At 40.7% G+C, this 14,941-nt stretch overlaps 1 protein-coding gene across 3 annotated transcripts in view; it reads right to left on the reverse strand.

Annotated features, from left to right (window-relative positions):
- Positions 1 to 14,941, reverse strand: part of Tmem87b (transmembrane protein 87B) — a 39,599-nt gene that overhangs the window by 8,385 nt on the left and 16,273 nt on the right. The window contains exons 10-16 of one of the 3 annotated variants that reach the window (XM_027421844.2): positions 13,788 to 13,881; positions 10,315 to 10,386; positions 8,280 to 8,388; positions 8,140 to 8,198; positions 5,482 to 5,585; positions 2,009 to 2,082; positions 82 to 152 (exon numbers count right to left, since the gene is read on the reverse strand). In XM_027421844.2, coding sequence (XP_027277645.1) covers positions 82 to 152; positions 2,009 to 2,082; positions 5,482 to 5,585; positions 8,140 to 8,198; positions 8,280 to 8,388; positions 10,315 to 10,386; positions 13,788 to 13,881 — 583 coding nt within the window. Of the gene's footprint in view, positions 1 to 81; positions 153 to 2,008; positions 2,083 to 5,481; positions 5,586 to 8,139; positions 8,199 to 8,279; positions 8,389 to 10,314; positions 10,387 to 11,979; positions 12,052 to 13,787; positions 13,882 to 14,941 lie in introns of all 3 variants that reach the window. The other 2 variants (XM_027421842.2, XR_004770421.1) reach the window with 2 other exon arrangements.

Raw genomic sequence — 14,941 nt, forward strand, 5'->3', positions numbered from 1 at the left:
TTTGATGATCAGCAACTCTGACATGGACAGACTCTAAAATATTAGACAGAGATTCCACTAAACACACAGATAGATACTCACAAAATTATCACAAGTAGGTTTAGCTGTTCCGTTTGAAACTGTTTTTGAAGCTCTTAGTTTTATTCCTTCAGCTACAATGAGAAACATCAGAGACATATAGATGATTATAAAATTATACTTTCCTTAATAACTTCACACTTAATACGCCCCCCCACCCCAAAAGAAAAAAGATTAGTTTTTGAAGAGTTAGGAATGGCCACTTTGGCCAAGGCAGTAGCTTTAATATGCCACTTCGGGATTAGGAAAGAGGCACAGGGAACGCCAACAGGCTTTTGAATTGATATGCAATAATTGAACACTTTATAGTGCTATTTCACTTCCTCCCCACACACACAGTGTGTCAGGGATACATCAAGGCAATTGGCCAAATGTCACTTCCAAATAATCTTTTCTCTGCACTGAGAACGGAGTCCTCTCTAGCTATTTAAATTACTAACTGTAACCACCCTATTGTACTATCCACTAGGACTTGTCCTTCAGTCTAACTCGAATTCTGTCCCTTTTAAGCAACTGTTGTCTATTACTGTTCCTGCTTTTTCTCCTCACTTCAACCTCTGTCACCCCCTGCTCCTGAAATCAACTGTTCGGCTTTTACATCAGTAAGAACATGCAGTGTCTACCTTTCTGTCCCTGGCCTACTTCACTGAGCAGTATCCTCAAGGTTCAAGTTCTAGCAACTACTTCACAGCAAGCAGGTTTCCAACTTGCTGGTCTGCAATGCACCTGTGGAGAAGTTCAAGCATATATACTTCCCCCAATTCAATTTAAAGTGTAAGGATAAATGTGTAAGAGTTACAATATTTCAAAATAAGACATCTTTGGGAGCTTGGGACATATCTCAGTAATAGAACATTTGCCCAGACTGTGTGAAGCCCGAGGTTTTATCACTAGCATCCCAACACACACACACACACACACACACACATCTTAGAAATTTTTACTTGCTTGCCATATAAAAAGCAGAGTATGCTTATGATATAAAATATGATACGAAAATTATTTTCTTCATATTTGATGAAAACTGTTTTTTAGATTTTTTTTAAATTATGCATGTTTGTATGTATGGGTAAGTCCCACTCCTCTTAAAGAGACTTTACACTGTCTGTGACTTGTAGTAAGTAGTGTGTGAGGCATCCTCTTTAACTGGCTATCAGTCACGCTGACTGTAACCACTGTGGGGTTTGTAGTAGCTCACTGCTGTTTTATGTTTCCCTGATTATTGAGAACACTGAGCACTTCCAATGTGCACTGTAAGTCCAAGTCTTCTATTCACTGTTACCATGTGGGTAACTTTTCAATGGATGTCTTCCTATCATTCTCTACCTTCTTTCTTTGGGGGGGGGGTTAGAGGGGTGGGTGGTGTCTCATTTAGTCTAGAGTTCACTGTTTCAGGAAGACTGGCTGGCCAGCAAGTTTATACTGCCTCTCCTCTCCCTCCCACCTCCAGCACTGGTGTTACACCTGGCTCTTACATAGGTGCTAGGATCCAAACTCAAGTTCTCGTTATGTACTTAGCAAACACTCCTGAGCCACCTCCCCAGTGTGTGTAGGTGCATTCGCACCTGTGTGTGTGGGTGGTGGAGGCCAGAGGGCAACCTCTGGTGTTGTTCCTTGGGTGTACACTAGCCTGGAATCAGCCAAAAAGGCCAAGTTGGCTGGCCAGTGAGCAATAACCTGCCTCCCCAGCACTGGAGTTATACATTCATGCTACCCAGCTACCAGGCTTGCCTTCTTGTTTTTAACATTGGTTCTGGGGACTGAATTCATGTCCTCATGCTTCCAAGGCAAACACTTTACAGGCTAAGACATCTCCCCAGTCCTAATAGGAAAAATTTTAAACAATACATGTGACCTTGCATCTCAAGTAAAGACTTCATTCTCTTAAAATATGTACAATAGTCACTTGAAAAGAAAACAAATGACGCACTTAAATTTTCAGATGTTACCATGAATTCCTCAACTTCATCATCAGAATCATCTATCAAGGGCATGAAGGCATACCTAGATAAAAACAAAGGAGACTTTAACCCTGATCATTGTCAGTCATTGCATATAAAAAGCTGTACTATCCAAGTTTCTTAGGCATTAAGATAATAACTAACCCCTGCCCACCCCATTTTAGCATTTTTCTAATGAAAGGAAGGTGCTAATCTGATTAGGGACATTAAAGATAAGATCAAATAACTTCTCAAAAATACTCTTTATAAAAAATTTGCTTCTATAAATTGCCAAGTATAGCAAGGAGGAAAAAAAAATTTAAGAATTATTTTACGTGTGTTGCCTGCATGCCTTCAGATGCCCTGAAGCTGGAGTTATAGGTGGTTATGAGCTGCTATGTGGGTAGTGAAAGCTAAACCTAGGTCCTCTTAAACAATGTTTACATTTATAATTCTCTAAGTTTTTTTACTTTAATTATTAAATACTGTTGATGGAAATAATCTTTCTTAAGGTCTTTTGGGCCATATCTGTAAAGGTTCCTTTGCCTTATAGCACACCAGAAAAGTGTCTCCAAAAGCTTTCAGGAAACATTGCTGATAACCACAATGTCAAATGCCCAGTATTTTTGGAATGCATATATATATATATATACACACACACACACACACACACACACACACACACACACACACAGTGCCACTCACATTACAAAATACTGCACAGCCTTTGGTTACTGTGATGTATCTATTCATGGTGATACAGAAATATTTAGAATATTTCTAAAAGGTATAGAACAGTATTTATCTGCTTCTGCCTCCTGAGTACTGAGTTTAAAGGTGTGACCCAACATGCCCAGTTATTTGCATTTTTATTAATTTGTGTGTGTGCATGTACATGCATGTGCTCACACAACTGGAGGTCATAGGACAACTTTCAGGAGCTGGTTCCCTCCTTCCAACATGTGGGTCCCAGGCAATGAACTCATGTCTGCAGGTTTGATGAGAAGAGCTTTTACCTGCTGAGCCACCTCACTGGCCCAGTATGATTATTAATCGTTGAAGAGGGAAGGAAACAGACTTCCTAGTAAGAAATGCAACAGTTTTTTCCTTGGAGAAGGTGGCAGGCAGAAGAAGGTGGGACTGGCCACCACAGTTCAAAGTACAGAGTTCTAAATTGGCACTCAACCTTGTGCCATTTGTTCCCTCTCTCGCTGTCCTGAATCCCAAATTGTATACCTGTCTGAGCATCAGGTCAGTTGCTCTAGAAGCTTCTGGCTCTGAGGATCCTGGATTTCAGAATAGGATGCTTACACTCCATGCAAATAGTCTAAACTCAAAGCACTTCTAAGCATGTGGTATAAGAATGCTGCACCTGAACACAGTAGAGGTGGTCCTGATAGTATAGGTGGGGGAGAGCTGACCCTGAGAATGTGAAAGCACAACTGGCCCCACCCCTCACTCACTGCTGCAAGGGTGAATTAGCCTGGGCAATGCTGGAAAGCTATGCTAGTGGTGAGGACAGGGGAGAAGTGGTGGACTGACCAACCTTACAGCTGCCTAGGCCTATAACCAGGGTTATGACTTGGCCCACCACAACATTCACCCCATCTATGATCTGCTGGAACAAGTGAAGGGGTCTGGTCCACATACCCAAAGCTACAGGATCTCCACTGTAATATGAATTTAAAAAAATCCAGAGACTGATATTGGGGTTCAAACATCAAGCTGAACATCAGAAGAGCAAAGTAGCTGGCCACTAGCTTTTTACCTCTATCTCAGGCTGAATGGGCTGATCCTGTCTTTATGAGCTCTCACCAAGCCTCAGACTGTAACCTCTCCTCAGCATGGCTGGAGAATGAATCTTCCTACTGAGATTTTGCTCCTGTCTTATATACCTCTCATGAGTCCTGGGATTAAAGGTGTGAGCTATAATTCTCTTTTAGACTGATTTAATCTTGTATAGATCTGGGGTGGCCTTGAACTCACAAAGATCCATCTATCTCTTAATCCTGAATTCTAGGATTAAACATGTGTACCACCACCGACTAGCTTCTGGCTGCTGGGATTAAAGATGTGTGCCTGGTTTCTATGGCTTGTGGCTGACTTTGCTTTCTGAATCTTCACACAAGCTTTAATGAATCATAAATAATATATCACCACCCTCCACAACACAGGGCAACAGAATATTCAAGAAGAGTCCTAATGAGGGCCCAGCATCAATGGTGCAGCAGAAACTAAAGGCCTTGAACCAGACCAATGACTCTCTGCAATGAACACTTGCAAGTAAAGACATATGGACAAAGGGGTTTACTGCGTGACTCACTGTGTCACATGGCAGCTTCCAAGACAAGATTTTACATTTTTTTCTTTTTTTCTCTTGTTTTATTTTGGGGAAGTTGCAGGGACAGAGGGTGGATGTGAAGGGACGGGAAAATGAATGGGACAAAGATGTATGATGTGAAAGACACAGTGAATAAAAAGAAAGCAGGGGAAAAATGCTGCACCTGCTATCCTAACTATACTGCACACCACGCTGACTTCTATGTACCATGACTTCCACAATTCTCCCCAAATGTACATCTTTCCCAGCCCAATCTTTCACTATGCTATTGCTATCTTAAAGCTATACCACAATTCCAGCTCTTCATGGAGTCTTTATTTTCCTCCTAGACTGCTTAATGTATCTATTTTACTGTCTTCCATTTGTTATGCCTGTCTTCTCACTTGAATATACAACTGCTTAAAAACAAAGTACTTCCCAGCAGTCTCTGTGTGTTTTCTGTCATGGTCCCTGCAAGCATCAAAGCTAGCATAGAAATGATCTGTGTGAGGCGAAGGATAAATTTGGGTCAGCACCACTTGAGCAGGTGCTAGGTCAAGACTTCTAGAATCTGACTTCAGGGTTTTTTGTTTTTTTCTTACATATTTAAGCATAGTAAAACTTTGGAAAAAAAGTCTTCATGTGACAATTATCACAACACACCTTCAGGGATGGCTACATCAAAATTCCCTTGCAAAACACACCTCTATAGCAAAGCACCTGTGACCCTTGCAATAAGAATGAGTTCTGCTGCCTGATAAAAGTGCTCAGGGTAAGGATTTGTAATACGCATAAGGAAAGATTCTACTGAAGGAGGATGCAAAGTACATGGGACCTTTTCATAAGGAAGGGTTCTATTCACTGAGAGACAAAGCTCAGAATTAGGGCCTAAACATTGCTCAGAGTTTGGGGGACTCAAGTAAAGGCTGGCTCCACAGAATAGCAAAAGATCACCATGTTGTTAGATGACATTCACCCTAGTCTTCTCCAGCCTTCCAGGTGAACAGGCATCATTTCCTTCTCTTGAAGAACAAAAGTCTCTGGATTGTCAAATACTTTCTGTGAGCTGTGCTCCTAAGGTTCTCAACACCACAGGAGCCAGCCAGCAAATGCCTGCAAGTCATAATTTCCCCGAGTTGTTACCTCTGATTATTCGCTGATGGCCTCCATAAGAACATTATCACAATAAGGATGAGTGAAAAGAGAAAGCTCCAAAATGCATCATCAACCCAGAGCTCCATCCAGTCCTAGAACAAGGATGATCCAAACGCAAATTGTCAATTTTCTGATAAATGTGCAAATGTTCCATTCAAACAGTACACAGCAGTACCGAGACCTCTCCAGCTGGCAAGCCCTCCTAGTAAATAAACAAGTAACAGTGTTGTTTCTAAACAGCATATATATTTCCCTTCATGAACATAAAGAGTTAGGAAAAATAATCAAAACATAGACAGAACTTCAAGCAGAAAATATTATAGAGGGGGGAAAATGGCAAAAGGGTTGGCTTCTTTCCTTGAACTGTCTCTTCCACTGCAGCAGATTAGGGCAGCTGGACCCTTTGTAGGTGTACCTGTGATCTCAAGAATCAGGCACTAAGTGAGAACTGAGATGAAGTATGGGACATTTCCCCAAGCAACGCTGCGTGTGACATCAAGGCAGCACTGCACCTCAGGTGTTTCGTTCAATTTAGGTACCATGCCAGGCTGGGGTGTAGCTCAGAGAAGCAGAGCATGTGCAATGCCCTGGGTGCCATCTCTAGCACAAAAGGTAAAAAGAAGTTCAGAAAAAGGGGTAATAAATGTAAGAGGAACTTGCTCAAATATTTATTTATTTTTGGTGTTATGATACAGGGTCAAATACAGCCCAGGCTGGTCCTCCGGCCTCCTCTGGCTCCTGAGTGCTGGGTTACTGGATTGTGCAACTACTGACAGTTTATATGGCACTGGGATTAAACCCAGGGTTGTGCACATGAGACAAGCATTCTACCAACTGAGATCCACCCCCAGCTTCAGAATTATTTAGAAGAGAAAAAAGTTTTCATAACTCTACAAAAAATAAGTAAAATACCCAATGAAACTATATCTTTACAAACTAAACTCTTTGAAATTCCACAAAATAAAACACTATAATTAAAAACAGTAACTGTCTAAATAATTAATTTGAACATTTTAATTCCTTAATAATTAACCAGTCACATTTTTTTTTGTGGGCTTAGTGGCTGCACATAAATCTACTGATATTTTAATTATCATCTGCAGCCCCTGGTGGGGCTTCCTGTCCTGCAGCCACAGCTCTCTATCATCCTCTATCCGTAAGACTCGGGAGTCAAAGGCTGGGGTAGAAACCTGATAGCTCAGAGAGACAGAGTAGCAACTAGCTGACCTTGTTTTTTTGGCAGGAGACACCATAACAGATGTCTCTTCCCTCATCCCAAAAACAAGAGGAAGCTCAAATTCCAGTCCCCACCTTTTCCTTCCTGTGTGTCTTTTCTGTCCAAATTGTTGGCTTCTCTCAATGGCCAATTTCATAAGTCAGTCGCTGGCTCTGCCCCAATTCAAGGTATAACTTTATCGGGCAGTCTCAGGAATGTCAGAGTGTCATCAAACTATACCACAATATTTTTCCCTTTTTGTCTAATAAAAAGACACGTCTCTTGTGGTAGCTCTGGCCAAAAAACAAGGTCAGCTAGTTGCTACTCAGCCTCTCTAAGTTATCACATTTTCTTTCTTTCTTTCTTTCTTTCTTTCTTTCTTTCTTTCTTTCTTTCTTTCTTTCTTTCTTTCTTTTTTTGGTTTTTCGAGACAGGGTTTCTCTGTGGCTTTGGAGGCTGTCCTGGAACTAGCTCTTGTAGACCAGGCTGGTCTCGAACTCAAAGAGATCCACCTGCCTCTGCCTCTGCCTCTGCCTCCCGAGTGCTAGGATTAAAGGCATGCGCCACGAACGCCCGGCTTTCACATTTTCTTAAATTAGCACATTTTTACCCAAGCCTTTGACTCCTAAGTCTTATTGCTAAACAGAACAATAGACACCTAATTTAAACCTAACTAGCTCTTACAACTTAGATTAACCCTGATGGGGAATATTCTTCTATGTATGTTTATCTTATTGGTTGTTGAATAAATTGAATAACTAGTAATCGAGGAGGATTCTGGGAAATGTAGTAAAAAGAAGTCTTGTGATTTAGGCAGGAAGTGACATAGCAGGCAGACTCAGAATATAAGTAGGGACAAGCAGGAAATCGTTCTCTTCCTCCTCCTCTCTTCTAGGGAGCCGCCATGTGAGCCCTATAAGAGAGGACGCATGCCGCCAGCATCCTTGATCAGATAAGTCTTTATAAAATATATAGATTAATAATTATAGTTGATACTTAAGACAGAGATAGCAGATAAGAAATCCTGGTCATTGGCCATCCACATTGTAATTAATATAAGACTCTGTGTGTTATTTTGGGCACCCACGTGGCGGCAGGGTTTGGGCGGCCTGGCGGAAAGATTTATTGTTACATAACCCATTTATATTAATCTATATTCTATCACATGGTATTACCTCTCTTCCATCTTGCACCTCCTGTTTCTTCTCCAAGTCTCCTGGCACCTCCTGCACACTGAGATTCCTCCTTCTCTTCCTTTCTCTCCCCAGAAATCCTGCCTATACTTCCTGCCTAGCTTTTGGCCATTCAGCTTCTTATTACACTAATCACAGCAATACCCCTTTACACAGTGTACAAATACCACAACAAACCATTTTTATTATCTAGCCAATAATTTAATTAAATTTTAAAATACTTAAGATTTTACTTACTGATTGGCATTTTGCAATCCTGAAGGTCTTTGTTGTCCACACCATAAACACTATAGAAGCTGAAAGACAGAGAAAGTCACCTTTGAAAGAACATACAATACTGAAATGGGTAGTTTTTGAAAGAGGCATAGATGGCTTACCCAGCACAGCAAAGATGAGTGTATTTGTAAAATGCCTATACAATGAAAATTTCACAGTGTTCTTTCTTAGCCTTAGAGTCTTCATAGTCTGTGCCAAACTTATAAAAATGTGAAAAACTAGTTAAGGAAAAACATGAAAAATGGCAACATATAGTTAAAAGAAAACACAGTAAGAATCTTGTAGTATAGTCTCAAACACAGCAGTGCTAAATACAGTTCTTAAAACAAAACACAGAAAATGTATTTTAATCTATATCATTCTAAAATTGCACTTAATTACACAGTTTTCTATATAAAATTTCCATTGTCTTAAACAAATGAACAGGCTTTAAGGGAAAAAAGGCAAGAAGACTTGTAATGTGTTCCTGTGACATAGGACAGTGCCATGTACAAAGTCAAAACAGAAACCCTCAGCTAAGATACCTCTTGCTACCTATGATACCATTTCTGTTGCTTTCTTGTTTTCTTTTTCTAGCTGACTCTCATGTTATTCTCTAAATAGCCATAACTGAGTAGTTAGGACATCCATCAGTTCCTCTTTATTTAAAAAAAAAAAACAACTGACTGACAAGAAAACAAGCCTGAGTTTAAGTATCTTTTGGAAGGACAGGGGCGTACTAGGAATGTAAGCTCTTAAGCGACTTAGAAGGCCAGGGTGAAAAGGCCTGTGGACAGAAGGACACAAGCATGGGGAGTTGGCCAAGCACGGTGACAACATTCAGCTCTTTCCTGGAAGTCTGTTCCCATGAGGACCTTTAAAGAGGCTGTGTATTGGCTCAGGCTAACAGTGGGTCCAAGGACGTGGAAAAGTCTTGCAGTTTGATCTTAATTGGACAGCAGATACAGAAGGTTCAGCTAATTATTCATGAGGCAAAAAGTGGGAATTTGGAGGGTCTGGTCTGGCTTAGTCAGGTAAAGCAAGGGCATCCTGGACTCTGAACCAGGTACTATGGGAAGCCCTTTCCCAGAACACAAATGGTGGAGAAGTTATAGCATTGGCTGCTTTCCAGGAGCACCAGGCTCAACTAAGGTTAATACTGTTCTAAATGTGGACACAGAGACTTCCTTGCTGATCACTCAGGTCAGCAGAGGCCTGCAGGTCTCTGCTCATGCAGGTGGGTCCCTCCTTAGGGGCAGACCAGCAGCCTTTATTTATGAACCAGACACCAACAGCAACAGAGAGCAGGACAAGCTCTGAATTTACACCTATTTAAAAAACTAAACACTTCAAAAATCTGGGCAGTGGTGGCACACACCTTTAATCCCAGTACTTGGGAGGCAGAAGCAGGTGTAAGAAGCTCTGTGAGTTCAAGGTAAGCCTGGTCTACAAAGGGACAGCCAGGGCTGTTACACAGAGAAACCTTAACTCAAACAACAACAAAAACTGAAAAACAAAAGACTAAATACTTCATTAAAAAATTACTTTGTAAAAACTGATTTTTCATCCATTTTAAATGTCCATATATTTTACAGTGAAGGCTTCTCTCTCTCTCTCTCTCTCTCTCTCTCTCTCTCTCTCTCTCTCTCTCTTTCTCTCTCTCTTCCTTTTAGTTACTTAATTGAAAAAAAAAAGTTCTTTGAGAAAGGGTCTCACTGTATAGACATAGCTGGTCTGGAACTCGGAGATCCTCCTGCCTGCCTTCAAGTGCTGGGATTAAGATGTGAGCCACCATGCCTGCCTGGCAAGATCAGCTTCTGAGGTAACACACTCCAACAAATTAGATACTATTGTGAGAACCTACAAAAATGCAAACATACTATACTTCTTAAATATATCAGACAAACATATGAAACAAACAAATCTGTTCTTGTTTGATCATTCAAAGATGTTCTTTAAAAACCAAGGAGTTAAAAATATCAAAAGCAAATTTGAAACTGCATGAGCCTTTACTTACCAAGGCATTGTTTAATTAGGTTCAAGTTTAACTCACCCCACCACCGCCCCCTGCAGAAGAGGAAGCAATAATGAAAGCGTACAGGCCCCATAAGGTGGAGAGAGCCAGGCGAGCATGCTGCTGCAGTAGGAAAAGGATATCCACCAGCACAAGCCTGAGTCAAGAAGAGAGAGAGGCAGGCTGGCCAGAAGAACAAGATCAGAGTCATTCGCCTGCAGCAAAACAGCAAAATAGCAAAACAAATAACCAAGCAGCAAAGGCGGGCATGGGGAAACACAAGAAAGGCTATCAACTTTGAATTTCTGTCAGTTAAGATTCTTAAAGAATTAATTTGTGTTAGATTCATTGAAATCAAAGAGAGCAAAGTCATCACCCAAAACCATCAGTTTTATATGCAGCCCTGCTTCTATCTACTTGTCATTGTAACCACCTAGGAAATCTACTTCTCACCTCATAGTGGTAAAAATGGCCAAATGGCAGGAGACAGCAAACTTGGCAAATTCAGGTTCAAAGCAAAGTGGTATTACAGTAACTTACTTCCAGTCACCACCCAATACTGTCCAGGATAATCTTATTTTCTGGATTTCTTATGACCACTGAGTAAATTAAACCTCTCATTTTGAGTTCCCTACCTGCCCGTCCCAATCTGGCTGACTGTACTGGAAGGCAACAAAGTCAGTGCTGTCCAAAGGAGATAGCCTGCCTACATTTCCACAGAGATGGGATCAGAAAATATAGAACTCTTTCCTGAGTGTTTTCCCAATGAATATATATTTGTAAATCCTAAGACAAAACAGCACATTTTGTTTGTTTTGAGACATGGTCTCTTTATGGAGCCATGGCTGTTTTTGAACTCTCTTTGAAGGTCAGGCTGGCCTCTAAATCAGAAATCACCTCTGCCTCTCAAGTACCAGGATTAAAGGTGTACACCACCACACCCAACTACAAGCTTCTTCTGTGTGGAAAGTCTGAAGCTCGATTGCTTAATGCAAGGGCATATTCCCTGATTTGTCCAAAGCTCCAAGCACAAACTACTTTAGAAAAGAGGCAATTTCAAAGGGGCAGCTCAGGCTCCTTTCTGAATACACAATGTTGGAGGACAAGCCATCAGGACAGAGTTGTACTACTGAAGATGGTTGCCTCCATCTCTACTGCAGCTCTGTCATCCCAATGCCAGACGTGTCTATTTCCTGTCCATTCTCCACAGAAAGGCAAGCATCTCTAAGAAGCCACTGCAGAGGTTGCACAGGACCCACTCATGTCATTACAGTTTTCCCCACAGCCTCATCTGCCATGATTCCCCAGCATATTTACACGCAGGAAAGCTAAGTTGGGATATTCTGCCACTGCCCCCCTTAACTTCACACTTGCAACTATTCTTTCCCCTCAATTCTCTTCCTATTTACTCAACCATTTCTGTGAAGTCTTTATTTTTTCTGCCAGAGTTTTCCTTTTGCCTCTATTCTCACACCAGCACTCTAAAATGGCATTTCTCCTGCTATGTTGTTTCAGTGAAGTTATATATTTGTCTCTTTTATTGGGTGTAAATTCTGTAAACACAGAGACAATATTCTCTATTTATTCCTCACTGTGTAAAGTGTACATTGAGTACTTACATGTTTAGTGAGCTAACAGGAAAATAAAGAAATTCCTATCTGGGAAGTTATTACTTTCTTGCCATTAGCTAAACTCCTATATTGAGAAAACAATAATGCACAATTATATTTCATTCCACCATTATTATGAATTAAAAACATCTGATTTTAATACCACAAACTATTTTGGAAGGACATGATAAAGGATATGAACCACACAAAAATGGAGTCAATAACTGCTAAAGTAATGTCACTCAAAACAACAGCTAAATGTTTAGAACCCTGAAAAATAAAAGTAGGGAAAGCCTAAATTTACACAAGTAAATTTCATTGTAGTGTATAAGTATCATCTGAAGAAAAACAATTTCTCTTTTTATCACCTACAGTGCCATGTAATATTTTATATCTTGATGGAATTGTGTTAGCATATAGAAACCATCTGTTTTGGGAACAACAATTGTAATTTACCAATTTATTTCATGCTAGAAATAAATAGACTGACAAATAAACAAAATGCTTGCCATGCCCCAATCTCACCCAGACCTGCCATTTCCATCTTCTTTCTCATCACACGAAACCCAGACTTGATTCTATCAAAGGAACAGACTCCTACCCTCCCCTGATGGCAAAGGGACACACTCATGCAAGTATGTGGAAGGGAAGAAACAAACTATAAATTAGACACCTGCTTCAACAGTCACATTTAAAACAGCCACAATCTAAACTGCTGACTATGTAAATTTTAAAATGTATAATATTGTATTTATATATGCGGTATTATTTTTTCTAGTCTTTTTAGAAAAGACTAATTTTCTATGAATTATATGTATGCATATATATTTCAATATATATGAGGCTAGCTGGGTGTGGTAGTACAGGCCTTTAATCCCAGCATCAGGAAGCAGAGGCAGTCAGAGCTCTGTGAGTTCAAAGCCAGGCTGGTCTACAAAGAGAGTTCCAGGACAGCCAGGACTGTTACACAGAGAAACCCTGTCTCAAAAAACCACATATCTCTCTCTCTCTCTCTCTCTCTCTCTCTCTCTCTCTCTCTCTCTCTCTCTCTCTCTCTCTCTCTGTGTGTGTGTGTGTGTGTGTGTGTGTGTGTGTGTGTGTGTATGGGATTCTTCATGATTACGCAAAGGAACAAATATACTCGAAAAATAAATGAACGGGTTTGTAACGTGGAATGTAGATGCATCAACATAATGGAATGAAGCTTTATAATACTACTGAAAAATATCCTCCTTTAAGAGCCAAACAAAAATATGTGAGGTAAACATATGTGACAGCATAACAGATTAACTGCTCTGTGCATAGTGATCTGATCTACACATTGAATTCAAATATGTTTTGAGTAAAATGCAAGTCATTGAATCAGGTAAACTACAGTAAACTTCTCAATTACTTGGCTTCCTAAGGACCCAAGCTCCTTTCACAGGAGTTGTTTGGTTGGTTTTGCTTTTTTGCTAGGGGTTTTCACAGATTAAAATCTAACACTTCCTCAGAGGACAATGTGCTGCTGCCCACGTGACCAGGTCATCCCTGAAGATGATCTCCTCCTGGTTCTTCCAATTGTGGGACTTGCTGACTCCCCAGAGAAGTCCAGTTAGAGCAAAGTTAGAGTCAAACGAGAGAGGGGTGCTTACATAAGTGAAGGGAATAACTCTCTTTCTGCTCATTTGATCCATTTCTAAGCCCAGGATTAAGAATGATATGTCTGTGTTTAAACTATGTAAGGGCAAAAATAGACACCCCTAATAATGACCACAGGCATTTCTGAATGGAGCTACTTCCAAGGGTGATGACATCAGTGGTGCTTTCACCGTCTGCCACTTTAGGAACCACTCTGCTGGGCGGGCTCTTTCTTCACCAAGTATTAAGAAAAGCAGACTATTCCATCTGGAAAAGGCTCAAATTGGGACTTTCTCATACATTTTTATCTTAAAAACAAAGAAAAATGAAGAGACTAAATATGATTGCATTCCATGGCAACAAAAAGGGGTTAATGTGGCTTTTACCCCAATGACTCTCATGACGCCTTCAATGGCTGCAAAGATCAAGTAAAGCAGTCCCAGTCCAATCACCCGATGCATAACTGTTCCTAACCGAGGCCTGGAGTAAGCAAGAGGGTTGGGGGAGAGAGAGAGAGAGAGCATTGTTAAGTAGAGTAAATCTGAACACAGAATTCACAGAGTTAATACATAAAGGGAACTACTTAGTTATGTGGATGTGCTTGGAACTCTGCATTCTCTTTCAAGGACACAGTCACGAGTCCAGAAACACCAGGTCTTCTCTTTAGGACCTGAAGCTATGCAGGTGGCAGAAGGATTCAAGTTCAAGCAACAGGCTGAACATAACCAAGTACTACTTAGAATGGAGGAGCAGGTTGGTACGCCTAGGCAGGGATGCTATGCCAGTTTCTAGGGGCTGCTGACAGCGATTGTAACTTCTATTAACATTAACTGCAAACCATGTGGAACACTATCTTGGCGGAGCCTGCTGATCTTGGGACTGGACACAGAGCAGAATATGAGCACAAGGAACCCCAGTGCCCTCCCTCTCTTTCCGCCTCTCACCCCAGAGCAGGAGTGATAACATAATTTGGTTTTTAATCTTTCAACTTAAAAGTTAAAATATTTTTTATTCTTAAAACATAAATGAACAGGGTAAAATGTATTTTCTAATTAATAATATGAATAAACTTGATGGGATCTACAAATCAGAATTGATTGCACATACATTTTTCGATACTTTGAAACCCTCTTCTCAAAGTAATTAGAAGGGAAAAATGGCTTTGAAAACATTTAAGACAGTCATGTTAAAACAAAACTTAAGGGAAAGGGCTAAGTGTCAGGTGTAGAGAAGGGGACCAGGGTGGTGGCCTCCCCTCAGGTGATAGGCAAGCAAGGGCTTGGAATGCAGCCCAGCCTTACCTTGAGCTGGAGACCATTTGGACTCCATGCCCTGAGTGCTGGGACTACAGGTGTTCACAGACCTAGCTGTGAACTAACAAATCTACTCCAAGATACTTATTCAAGAAAAAATAAGAACACCTAAAAGCTCGTGCCAGTGATCATGACAGCTTTACCATTATTGCCAAGAGTTAGGAGGAAAATTTTTACCAGCTAGTAATAGCCCAACACCTATAGGGAGAAAAGCATCCTCATTATCC

This window comes from Cricetulus griseus, chromosome 6 (assembly GCF_003668045.3).
Source record: "Cricetulus griseus strain 17A/GY chromosome 6, alternate assembly CriGri-PICRH-1.0, whole genome shotgun sequence".
Classification (NCBI taxonomy): domain Eukaryota; kingdom Metazoa; phylum Chordata; class Mammalia; order Rodentia; family Cricetidae; genus Cricetulus; species Cricetulus griseus.